A 12,451-nucleotide genomic window follows, 5' to 3' on the forward strand; every position below is an offset into this window, starting at 1 on the left:
TGCTTTTAGAATTTAAATATTTAAATGAATTTTGTATTTTTATTTATAAATCAAAAATTTGATTATATAATTGAATTCTATTATTTATACTTTTATAATTTAAATGGATTTTCTATCTTATTAATAAATCTAAATCTAAATTACTATAATATATAATTGAATTATAAATAATATAATATAAATAAAATTACTAAAATAATAGTCTACAATTTCGAATAATGTATTTTATTAATTCTGATGAAAAAAATATTTTTTAATATTTCTAAAAAAAATACAAACAAAATATTAAATTACAAAAAGAAAACACCCAAAAAAATCAAAGAAAAACCATAAAAAATAAAAATTGAAAAATTTGAAAGAAAAATGAAGTATTATATTTTGTCTTAAAAAAAACAACATAACCTACTGTTTTCAGAAGGCTAATCGATTATACTTTCCTTTAAAAAGTAAATTAATTAAAATATTATTATTATTTGAATATTTATATTAATATTAATAATATTTTTTATTATAAATATATTTATATTTTTAGGTATATAAGTATTTTTTATTATTAAAAGTATATTTAATATTTTTATTTTTATTATGAATATATTAAATATTTTTTAGATATATAAGTTTATTTGGAATAAAATTAAATAAAATTAAGTGTTTGTAAGTGCTTATGTGACTCATTGATGTTTCTCTTTAATAATGCAAAACACCATAAATTATTTATCTGTACATCTGTTGATGCAAACAGTTTACACTCTCACATTCTCATATTCGTCCGCCACGTGAGGAGTATGATAATTTGGTACAGCTAGTATTAAAACTATTTTTTCCTTTTTCTATTTTTCTCACTTTCTTCTCCTTTTCCTCCCGGCAATAACGCACTTTCCAACTCTTTCTTCTTTTAACTTCCAAAACATATGTAGCATTGTTAGAATATGTGTATCCAACATGAATGCATTAAAAGAAATATCCGAACCTCGTAACTTCCAACCCTTCTTCATCTACCAAATCAATTTTAACCTGCACTTTATATTTTTTTTAATTTCCAAAATTATTCTTATTCCAAATTTAAAATTATGAAATAATAAATATAATTCAAAAACTAAAAAGATACATTTAAAAAAAAATTAAAACACAAAGTAAAAGTTTCCAAAAATTCAAAAATATATTTCAGAAATTCAAATCCAAAATATTTCCGAATAAAAAGTTCCAGAATATAATTTTTTAAGATTATTATTGTCATTTTGTTGAAGGGACATTTTTATCATTTTCAATAACAAATAACAAATTGATTACATGTTGAAGTTGATATGTAAAAGAGAATTTGCCAAAATACAGATGCCCAAGAAAATTGTGACAACTGTAATAGTTGGATCCCCTCATCCTCCACCCCGTCAATCCCTTATTCCGAAACAAGATATCTCTTAATATAACGGTTTCTTCAAAACCAATGTAAAGCTTTGCAGTTATGTACCAAGTTTAATAACAAAATATTCAAAGAGTATCAACAAGAAGCAAAATATCCAAAAGTGAGCAGTTCGCAATTGCTTAAAATCCAACGTCACTAATAGAGCCGAAACACAATTGTCAAGCACAACGATTGTGCCTTTAAATATGTACACTGCACAATCTGCATAAAGTTTTTTGTTGATGCCTAAAGTCCACCACCGATGAACTCGGGCATGAGTGAATGGACATGAGGGAAGCTTGAGACTTGTACACATTAAAATAATTTGGAACGGAGATAGGAAAGGGAGATGAAAAAAGGAAAAGAATATTTTGGTAAAATGAATAAACCAACTTATCATGTACATCACATAATCATGTACCCTATAGCTTTTGCTATGGTCTAAAAGCATTTTAAAAGGCAACATCCAAACATAATAAAAATGCTCTCAAAAGCTTGGAAGCTATTCTTATTTATATATTCAGGGAGTAGTGTGCTTTCTAAAAATAGTTTTTACATTTGTCCATTTCCTAGTTTTTTTGTCAGAGTATCAGCATGTGCTTTCTAAAAATAGTTTGTAAACTTCTTCCATTCTATATTATTCTCAATGATCCAAAAAGTCTATTACCGATAGTCCGCCTATTTTCACACTATTTATTTCTCTCAGAAGCACTATGATAAAAATGCTAGCTCTAACGTCAAGTCTACAAAGAAAACTATGTAGAGAAAGAACAGCCGAAAAAAAAATTAGTTCAGTCCTGAAAAAGAAATGTGAAACTCAGACAATTTGTACCAAAACCTTTGTTTATAATTTTGACTATTTCTTGACTGCACCCTCCCCAACCAACATGACTCCTTACTCGCAACAAATACACATGTAGAATGAAAATAACAATAATAATAGACTCCCAAGACCCCGAAAGCTCAACCATTCAAGCCTCAAAATTCAAACCCAACCCTAACTTTGCCAGCTGACAAAAAACTCACGAGGACACAAACAGCTCAGTTCAGTGACACAATCTGGCAACTATTAAATTTGAGAATATTCCAAGATATGGGCGGCAAAAACAACAACCACCTAACCTTGTCAGATTGCCAAGTATAGAACATGAATAAGAAATACTCAAGCTGAGGATGCAGGTTCTACAGCTTTCTTATCTTCAACTGCCTTGCTTTCCTTTTCAGATTCTATCTCTGTTTTGTCATCAGACTTCTCTTCAGCTTCTTTCTTCTCTGTCTTCTCTTCAACACTTAATTTCTCAATAAGACCAGCTGCTGCAGATGATTCATTGTCATCCTCTGTCTTCTGGGATTCAGCAACTTCTTGGAATGTTTCCATGAAGCTTTTGCAATCTAACAGAGACAAGAAAACAGAATATGCTTAAAATACATCAATCACTACAATTATGGCAAGCACAACAACGATATTTGTTGGGAGAAATAGACGTTCAATACAAAAATATAAAATATCCCTCGACCAAAAAGAGCACAAGAAAGAACATTAGTGATTGTCTAAAATATATCATTACATACAAAGAAAATATCCCTCAGCCCAAAAGAGCACAGGAAATAACATTAGTTATTGATTAAAATATATTATTACATGTCATTTGTGATCTCAAAGTCTTTAGAAGATTTTCAGAACAGAAGATCATGTAACACGGAATCCAAGTAAAAGTAAATTAAAAGATTGAAAAGAAATCCATACAAGAGTTACCGAATGCATGTAATTATAAGTTTATAAACATGATTATATCATGGAGATATAGCTCATTATTCAAATTTTAAAAACCAAGAAACATAGGCAAGTTAAAATCTATTGTTCTGTACCTAAGTTATGAAATACACCAAACAACCAAAGTCTATTGATTTACTAAATTTCTTAAAATCAAAGGCTATGAAAAACAATTTCATAAACTTAACATGGCATTACAAAAGACATCAAATCAATTTACTGACACATGAATATAGTTCAAGTTAGGTCAGATATTCATCACCCATGTAAAAATCTAAAGGATAGAATGAGTAAGTATTTATAGTAGGATGCACGAACCGTATATAATATTTTAGTGTTTGAACCCAATCAAAAACATTATAAATATGCAACTATTAAAGCCAGAAAATGTACCCAAGTCATTTTTGCTTACTGAACCAGATTTCTATTGAAACTGGGAATATATGCAGATAATTTCACTAAAACAAGAATTCAAGACAATACACAACATGGATATTTTATCAAAAAACTTCGGGCCAAATTTTGATGGCAAAGAGATATCAAAATGAACAGATGATGAGAATATTAGTCAGGTCACTTAACCTTCCTCGGGTTCTATACATTAAAATCAATGTTTCTGGTAAAAAAAAATTATGAAATATTGCAAGCACACAAAATCATAATATATTTGGATAGAAAAGGCACCCTAACTAAATTTCCTAGATCACAAAACCCTGAACTGATCAGACGAGTTCATACAAACTTTGCATTAGTGTTTTAGTAGGGATGCATCAAATCCAACTCTATGATGAAGGTTCAAAGAGCAAGTGGAGGCAAGACACTGCTTAGAATGAAATAGACAAGATCTACTGCATAAAAATAGCGAAGACTGAAGAGGAACTTCACACTTTCAAAGATTTATTTTGCTACCATCACATCTATCATCAAACAGAAATTGCCAAAACTGTGAATATCAACCGGGTGACAACAGATAACTCAAGGTATGTAGATGTAAAGTTACAAATCGAACAACTTACTTTCAATAGAAGGAAATCGGATGCAGAAAAGTTCGTCCTTAAGTTCACCGTCAGCATAATCCCTAGCATGCCAAACGCAGGATTTCTCGTTCCCAGCGTGCTCTTGCACAGACATCGTGGCCAAAACTGAAACAATCGAGAACAAATAAAACAAAAAAATTAAACCTCAAAAGCGAAATTCGAAATAAAAAATATGTAAAAGAAAAAAAAAAGAACGTACTGAGATGATTGGCACAGATCTTGAGAGTCTTGGACTGCCTCATGAGAAGCCTAACCTTGCCGGTAACCTTATGCTTCAGGAACTTCACGGTGCCTGCGCCTCGCTCCTTCCACTGGTTCCCATCTTTGTCAAAACGGTACAATTTCGATTTGCTGTGATCAGAGATATACAAGTATAAACCGCACCGATCAGTGTACAAACCGCTAAATCGAAATGTAAAAGTAGAGAAAAATGAGAGGAGTAAATAACGTACAGATCTAGGATTGGATCTTCGTCCTCCTCGCCGGTGGTTACAGCAACCTCCTCGAGTTTGACTATAGGAGCGATGTTAGCTCCGGTGTCCTCGTCATCTCCGGCGGCGGGTACCTCCTCCTCCTCTCGGTGCTCGGGATCGGCGCTCGACATCTTTGGAAAAAGAGAACGTGTGTGGTGCTGCCGCTAGGGTTTGGAAAGTGAGGAAGGGTTTGAGTGCAGCTGGTTTGTGTGCCCAAGTGAACGTGAATGGAGTGTGTGGTGTGAGGGTTATTTTAAACCTTTTAGAAAAAGTAATTTGGTACTATTATTCTGTGTTTTCAATTATTTATAATTTTTAATTGGAAAAGTAATAAACTTTACTGATTAAAAATAATAATTAATTGTGTTAAATTTACTAGTCTCTTGATATTCTTTTATAATTTTATTTCAACAAGGCTTTTTTTTATATTACTTCTCACTCTAATATTAATATATGGGTATTTTCATTTTATCTATACCTATTTATATATATATAAACGGAATTTCTTTAAACTGCTCTAAATATTTATTTATATATATTTATTCTTATTTAATATTTTATTTTATTAATTTATTTTCATTATTTAAAGAATTTATAATTTCAGAAGTTAATAAAACATTTTTTAAATTTTTAAATTTATTTTATTTGTAGTCATTCTTTTATTTCTTAAAGTTCTTCTTCTCTATAAAATAAAATATTAAAGATATTTATTAATATTTGTACTGCTTTAGTAGTGGGTTGATGGACATTTACTTTTACTTTAACTTCCTCATCAAAAAATATATTTTATTATTGTTACCCTTACTCTTGTTTGAATTTTGAAAGAACTTTTTTTGTTATTTCCTAATTACTATTCACTATTGTAGCAATTTTAAAATTGATTTAAGAAATAGATTTTATGATTCTCCAGTACACATTACTCACACCCATGTATCATACTTCCCACTAGGGATGGCAAAGTGGGTCGGGCCGCTGAAAAAAACGCAGGACGAGTTGCTTATTTCAACTCGCTGACCCGCTTAGGCCTGTCCCGCATAACACGCAGCCCGCGCGGGCCAAGTGCAGGTTGGGGCGGGTTGGCCCGCATAACCCATATAATTTTAAAATGTATAATTTTTTTTACACTCCTATATTTTCTTCATGTAGCCTCATATTTTACATTTTGAAATTTTTATTAACATCTTATTACGCAAGTTTTATGAAAATAATATTATGAGACCATTTACCTAATGCATCTAAATAAAAAAAATCAAATTTTTTATTTAAAAAATATTTTTTTTAATAAAGCTCGCAGGCCCGCGAGCCAACCCTTATGCAGGGCGGGTTAGAAAAATCAGCTCGCATTGTCACTTCCGACTCTCTCTCTCTCCTTTTCACACGTTCCTACTCCCCACATTCTTTTTTTACCCTATTTCCCACATCCTTTTTTACCCTACTTCCCACATTTTTTTATCCTACTTCTCACTTTCTTTTCTCTTTCCTTTCCTCTTTCATGTAAAATCATACTTTCATTCTCACTTCTCTTTCTCTTTCTATGTTTTGATTAATATTTGTGAAACCCTTATTTGACCTTTGTTTTATGATATTATAATTGAAGTTTGTGAGTAGAGGGAGGGGAAAGACTCAACAAAAGGAGTTGTGCGCACCATCACAACAATCTGTAACAATTTTATGGATTTAAATAAAATCATACAGAGCATTAACAAAACTATATTCTCATTTCCTCATATTTTACAAAAAAGTTACTTCCAATTTGTTTTTTTTTTAGTTTTCTATCATCACCATTTCTCTATCTTTGCTCATGATTTTAGAGACCACCTTCAAAATAGGTTTGGTCACGAAAGAGCATTATGTAGAAAAGGTATGTCATTATGTTCTTAACTTTACTTTTTACATGCTATATTGATATTTTGTTTGTTTTTTATTTTTTAATTGTAGAGAATTAATATTCATAGCAAAATAGAGGAATAAGAGAAGGAAAAACTTCTGAAGCAACAAGAGTTTCATTGTCGCGTTCACTCCCCCAATCGCAAGGTTTTAACGAAGGAACATTGTTAAGAGCGACGACGTTTAACCTAGATTTGGTGCGAAAGATAGAAACAATTTAAATGAGTATTTATACGGGTCCAAGACGAAGAAAAGAGAAGCAGATTTCATTGCATTTTCTTCTTTTATATATAATATTTTTCATGATTAAAGTTGATTGAACAATTGAGGATGAATTTTTGGTTTATAGTTTAATGTGTCACATATATATGCAACACAATATTATTCCTCTAAAAATTTTATGTTCTCGAACGGGGTTGGGGCCTAGAGAACTATTAGAACTACTCCTCTGCTTCCTTGGTTGGCCGGTCGGTTTGAACTTCAGTTCCTCTCCAAACAAGTTTCTTCCTCTCCTCTGTTAACTCTACTCCTCGGTCTTCACGTAGTCTAGACTCGGATGGTACCTACAAAAGACACTTTGACGCTCAAGTCAGATTTAGTATTTAGCACTCGGTATCCTGAGTATTGTATAATGACGTACTTGATTATTGGAATTTGTGTTATTTATATTATTATGGTCGGCCTTTTTTATTGGGCCAGATTAGAGAGTTAGATCATGTTTAGAAGTGTATTACCTAGCTCTTGATTGTTGATTAGACTCACTAATTCTGCTTATGCGTAGCTGGTTGTGTAGTGTCGATCGACATAATAATCGGGTCCAAGATATGGTCTCGGTCGTGTGGGATGAACCATCCACATATATCATTCATTCGGTCGAAAGGTCTTGCTGAGGAGTTAGCGCAACGGAGAAGTCGTCTAAGCATTGAGGTTTGATTGCACCCCTAAGCTTATAGATGATGTCAAACTCTGAGAGCTCCATCGACCATCCTATCATGCGTCCTGCAAGATCAAGTTTAGACAAAATCTTAAAGATTGGATAGTCAGTTATTACCGTTATGACGTGGTTTTGGAAGTACGGTCTCATCCGTCTGGTCATTAGGACGAGAGCGAGTGCAACCTTCTCGATCATTTGATAACTCGTCTCGGCCGCATGGAGCGTCTGACTGACAAAATACACGGGACGTTCTTCCTTTTCCACCTCTTGCACGAGGGTTGCACACCTCCGAGACCGACAAGAAAATAACTATTGGTTGATCCGGTCTCGACTTCTAAATCACTGCCAGCGAGGACAAAAACTTCTTCAGCTGCTGGAAAATTTCTTCACACTTGTCGTCCCAGCTGAACTTGGCTGCCTTACGGAGCAGCTGTACCATTTGTCGTGTCTGTTCGGCCAGCTGAGGGACAAATCTAGAGAGGGCGATGAGATACCCTATAAGTTGTTGCACCTTTTTCACGTTCTAAGGGCTTCGCATCTCAGTTATCGCCCTACATTTTTCCGGGTTGGCTTCAATTACCCGATGGGTTATCATGAAACCCAAGAACTTGTCGCCTTTAACGCCAAACGCGCACTTCTCTGGATTGAACCTCATATTTGTCTGCCTTAATGCCTCGAAAACCTCCTCCAAATCTTTGATGTGTTGGTCGAATGAGTCTGACTTTACCACTATGTCGTCCACAGGGCCTCAACATTCTAACCGATAAGTTCCTTGAAGACTTTGTCCATAAGTCGTTGGTAGGTCGCTCCAACGTTCTTCAAGTCGAACGACATTATTTCATAGTAGTAATTATCACCGTCATGAAAGAGGTCTTCTCCTTGCCCTTAAGATGCATGCTTATTTGGTTGTAGCCAGAATAAGCGTCTAGGAAACTGAGCATTTTATGGTCGGCGGCTACATCCACTAATCGGTCAATGCTGGGAAGGGGGTACGAGTCCTTAGGGCAGGTTTTGTTGAGGTTTGTGTAGTCTACACACATCCTCCACTTATTGTTGGCCTTGGTGACCATAATCACATTGGTCAACTAGGTGGTATACCAGGCCTCTCGTATGAACCCAATCGATAGAATCTTTTTGGTCTCCTCTTTCACTGCCAATCTCTTCTCCTCACCAAGCTTTCTCTTCTTCTGTGCGATCGGGCGCTCCTCCTTGTAGACTGAGAGCTTGTGGGAGATGATATATGGGCTTACCCCCGGCATATTGAAAGTCGTTCAGATGAAGAGATCTACATTATTCTTCAGCGTCTGGTGTACCAACTCGGCCTCGGTTGTTGCTATGGTCGTAACAACACAGGTACTATGTTCCTCGTTGAGAAGAGGAACTTGGCGTAGCTCTTCCTTGGCCTCGAGCCTGGGCTCGTCAAATTTCATAGTTGTCGTTTTGCTGTCAAATTAAAATGATTCCGACGTAAATCTGTCTAACGTTAGAGAGATGATAGTGTAATTGTGGTCAGATGACCCTAAGTCATCTCCCAACTAATCCAATAGTAAAATCAGTAAATCGGTGTTTAAAATTTATCCGCAAGCAATAACAATAAAGATAAAAAGGGAGTTTGAGATAGTTGTGCAGAAAATATAAAAGAGATTAAAACAACAAATAAAACGCGGTTGATCCCAAGTTCTTCCACCATTGAATTCTTCACAGGTTCTCTAAAGATTATTCCTTTCTCAATCCTCCAACAGGGCTAAACTAGATTGAACATCCGTTAATCTATTCAACTGAAACTCACCAGTAAATCATGCGTCTATTTGTTTAATCAATACCCACTTTGTTCCATGCGTATACTCCATGGGAATGCTTATCTCCTATCTCTTGAATCATGCGCCCAAGAAATTAATTGGAACAATGCAAACTAACTAAAAAACCAAAGTTTAAGATAAGGAAGACTCTCAATCATGCGTTCAAGTACAACCTCTCACAAAAACCAGTTTTCCAGGATTAGACTATTAAAACAACTGTTTTAGAGAATTAAAAATCAAAGCTTTTATTGACCAATACCTCAAAACTCGATAGGAAATTACAAAGGAATCAACCAAAAAGGTTTAGCTTTCCATGCGAAGGCAAAAAAAAAAAGAATTACAAATAAGAAAAGAAACTAAGAAAACTTTATCAAGCTCTCATTTTCTCTTCGATGCTTGAGTCCTTTTATAGGATTTTTTGCATTTTTTTCTTAAAGGGTGATTATGATGTTGTATTTCTTCTTTTCCTCTTACCTAAGGTCACTACCAATTATATAAATATCACTAACCTCTTCATAAAGTATTGGTGATAAGTTGGTGCAAAATATTTTCAGCACACTAATATATTAATGTGTTTTTCAACACCATCCACTCCTTTGTGAATTGGGTTCTCTCTTTGGCAAGTTATGCAACAATCAAGAAGGTTCAATAATATGTGCTGCAACATGCTCTTGTGCAGGTTTAGTAATAGGTCTTGCAACAAGTTTATAACATTTTTCAAAAGGTGTTCATGCCACATTTTGTTCCTTGTGTCCATGTGTTTGTTAGAGGTTATTTGCCACCATATTCACCAAGTTCACTTAGTGTATTGATATAGGGTATTAACCAAGAAATTCTAATCCCTCTTACTCATGTAGGGCTTGGAATCCTAATCCTACGGGTGCATGCACATTCCCTTATTCTTATTTCTTCCCATGTGTAGTTATTTTTTATCCAAACAATTAAATTAACTATAGGAAGTATAAAAACAAAGGTAGTTTTTACATGTGTTTTGAAAATTAAGAGTCTCCATTTCTAGAATAGCTTTCTTTAAGTTATTTTTGTAGCTCATTAGCTTGTCGTTATGTTAAAACTCTCTTGAAATCTCTTTTAGTAGGTCCTAGAGTCTTGTCTCTTCTTCTTGGATTTTTTGTTTTGCTTCTTTAATGACTCCTTAAACATGTTTTTCTTGGTTCATGATCACATCTTATGATTGTTTAGACAAGTATTTAGAAGCATTATGATATCAACATCATCCACTTTTAAGGTGCAACCCATCCTCCATTCTCATTTTGCCATTACAAAATACATGTCCCTAATCTCCTTGTATTTTTTACAACATATCTAATCAAGTATTGACAACATTTATTATGAACCTTCCACCATAACCATAACCATAACGCAAAACGAAATTAAAGTTTGCAAATAATTCTACAAACAATTCATAATTAAAAATAAACCCTTAATTACTCTAAATGTATTTACTCAAATCAATGAGTCATACATAATATAAAGATTCAATATTTGACCATGCAATCAACACAATAAGGAGAAATGAACAACGAGTTTATAAATAATATCACTCACAAACAACTTTAAAGACAACATACAAAGCATTTATATACAAAACATTTATAAACAAATTCAATATAAACAACTTTAAACAATAACTATAACCTTCAAACCACTAATTAATAAATATGCATATGCATATAGGACAAACACAAAATGTGTTTCATCAAGTTAAATACAAATGAATGAGATTAAAAAAATACACCAACATACTTATTACAAAGAAACAAAAATATATTTGCATTAACCTTTATAACGGAATGAAATCGTAAATTGACTTGACACTTTCTCTTCTACAATGCTAATCTTTGAGCAAGTTTTTTCAACCAAATTTTTTTCTTTAAAGTCATTATCTCATCTTCTTATTCTTTTGACTTAAATTTTTTAGTTATACTTGATATTTACTAAAGGAGGGATTCACATGCAGACAAAGATATCAATCAGGAAGTTAAATATATGATTTTTTCTATAAAGAATTTATAAGGACACCGTTCTTTTATCAACTTCTTTAAATATTTATTTGTTTTCATTATTAAAATTTATAACTTTACAATTAAAATTTATATTTGTATGAATAATTAGATTGTACTTACATCAAATATATAAATCGAATTTCAGTCGCACAACCTTGTTGGAAAGGAAAATAATTTCAATGTATATTTAGATGATGGTTTTAAAAACTTAAATGTATTTTTTTTTTATCTTTTAGTTTATTTAATTTTTGAATAATAATAATTCAAATGGTTAAACATGTTTTTTTTTTTAACGTGAGATTTGTTTTTGTTTCTGATTCAAATTTTAGTCTTTCGAAGTACTTGTAGTATGAAAACTATTGGAATGATCATTTTATTTTTGACATGGCAAACAAAGTTATATATTGGATTGTATTATAATATCATATCATCTACGTCAATAATGAGTTAGCGACAAGTGTAATTTATGTGTGACCAATTTGAGACAATAAAAACAACGTCGTGCTTGATCGGTACAAGGTGTTATCGTCTTGCTTGAAGTTTGGGATTTATCTGAAATATCAGTTAAACATATAAAAATTAGGTTTCCATTTCTTAATGTCTATGCACATTTCAGCAAAAAAATGGTTAGAAGATTAGTAGGTTCAGATAGATATATGATGATGTTGGTGTGGAAAATAATAGTAATCCAACTTACTTATGACTCATTGTTGAAGTAGACGGTTTAATATTATAATATAATCTACGCTAGAACTATGTTTGTCACATCAAAACAAAAAATAATGTCATCTCCTATTAAGGACCCATTCCTATCATTCATATACTACAAGCACCTTGAGTGTCTAAAATTTGAATTAAGGAAAATAAACCAATTTCGTAATATTGTAAAAAAAAAAAAACATATTTAGCCCTAATTCAAATACACTTTTATTTACTTATAGTAAATTGTAAATGTTAATCTTTACATTTTTTTAATTGTTATATTTATAATAAATATTCAATTTTTATGAGATACTAAAATTTTAAATGAAAAATTATACAATAACTATGTTTTTTAAAAAAATTGTGCAATTCAAGATTAGAAACCCGCATGGACCTGATGGACCTGTTCACTCCAACTC

The 12,451-nt window shown here is 32.5% G+C and overlaps 1 protein-coding gene across 1 annotated transcript; it reads right to left on the reverse strand.

Moving 5' to 3' along the window:
* Positions 1 to 2,227: 2,227 nt before the first annotated feature.
* On the reverse strand, positions 2,228 to 4,964 carry LOC137830395 (ran-binding protein 1 homolog b). Its single transcript, XM_068637705.2, has 4 exons — positions 4,666 to 4,964; positions 4,413 to 4,564; positions 4,193 to 4,318; positions 2,228 to 2,794 (listed from the first exon to the last, which is right to left on the reverse strand). The coding sequence occupies exons 1-4, from the start codon at positions 4,815 to 4,817 to the stop codon at positions 2,565 to 2,567; spliced, it is 660 nt and encodes a 219-aa protein (XP_068493806.1). The 5' UTR covers positions 4,818 to 4,964; the 3' UTR covers positions 2,228 to 2,564.
* Between the last annotated feature and the right edge of the window lie 7,487 nt (positions 4,965 to 12,451).

Source organism: Phaseolus vulgaris, chromosome 7 (assembly GCF_051622355.1).
Source record: "Phaseolus vulgaris cultivar YP4 chromosome 7, ASM5162235v1, whole genome shotgun sequence".
Lineage (NCBI taxonomy): Eukaryota > Viridiplantae > Streptophyta > Magnoliopsida > Fabales > Fabaceae > Phaseolus > Phaseolus vulgaris.

Excerpts from the sequence above, each read along its gene's own strand:
- LOC137830395 (XM_068637705.2), bottom strand. The coding sequence starts at position 4,817 with ATGTCGAGCGCCGATCCCGAGCACCGAGAGGAGGAGGAGGTACCCGCC. Across the intron at positions 4,565-4,665 it reads GAAGATCCAATCCTAGATCT|CAAATCGAAATTGTACCGTT; the intron begins GTACGTTATTTA and ends CTCTGATCACAG. Across the intron at positions 4,319-4,412 it reads GATCTGTGCCAATCATCTCA|TTTTGGCCACGATGTCTGTG; the intron begins GTACGTTCTTTT and ends CGATTGTTTCAG.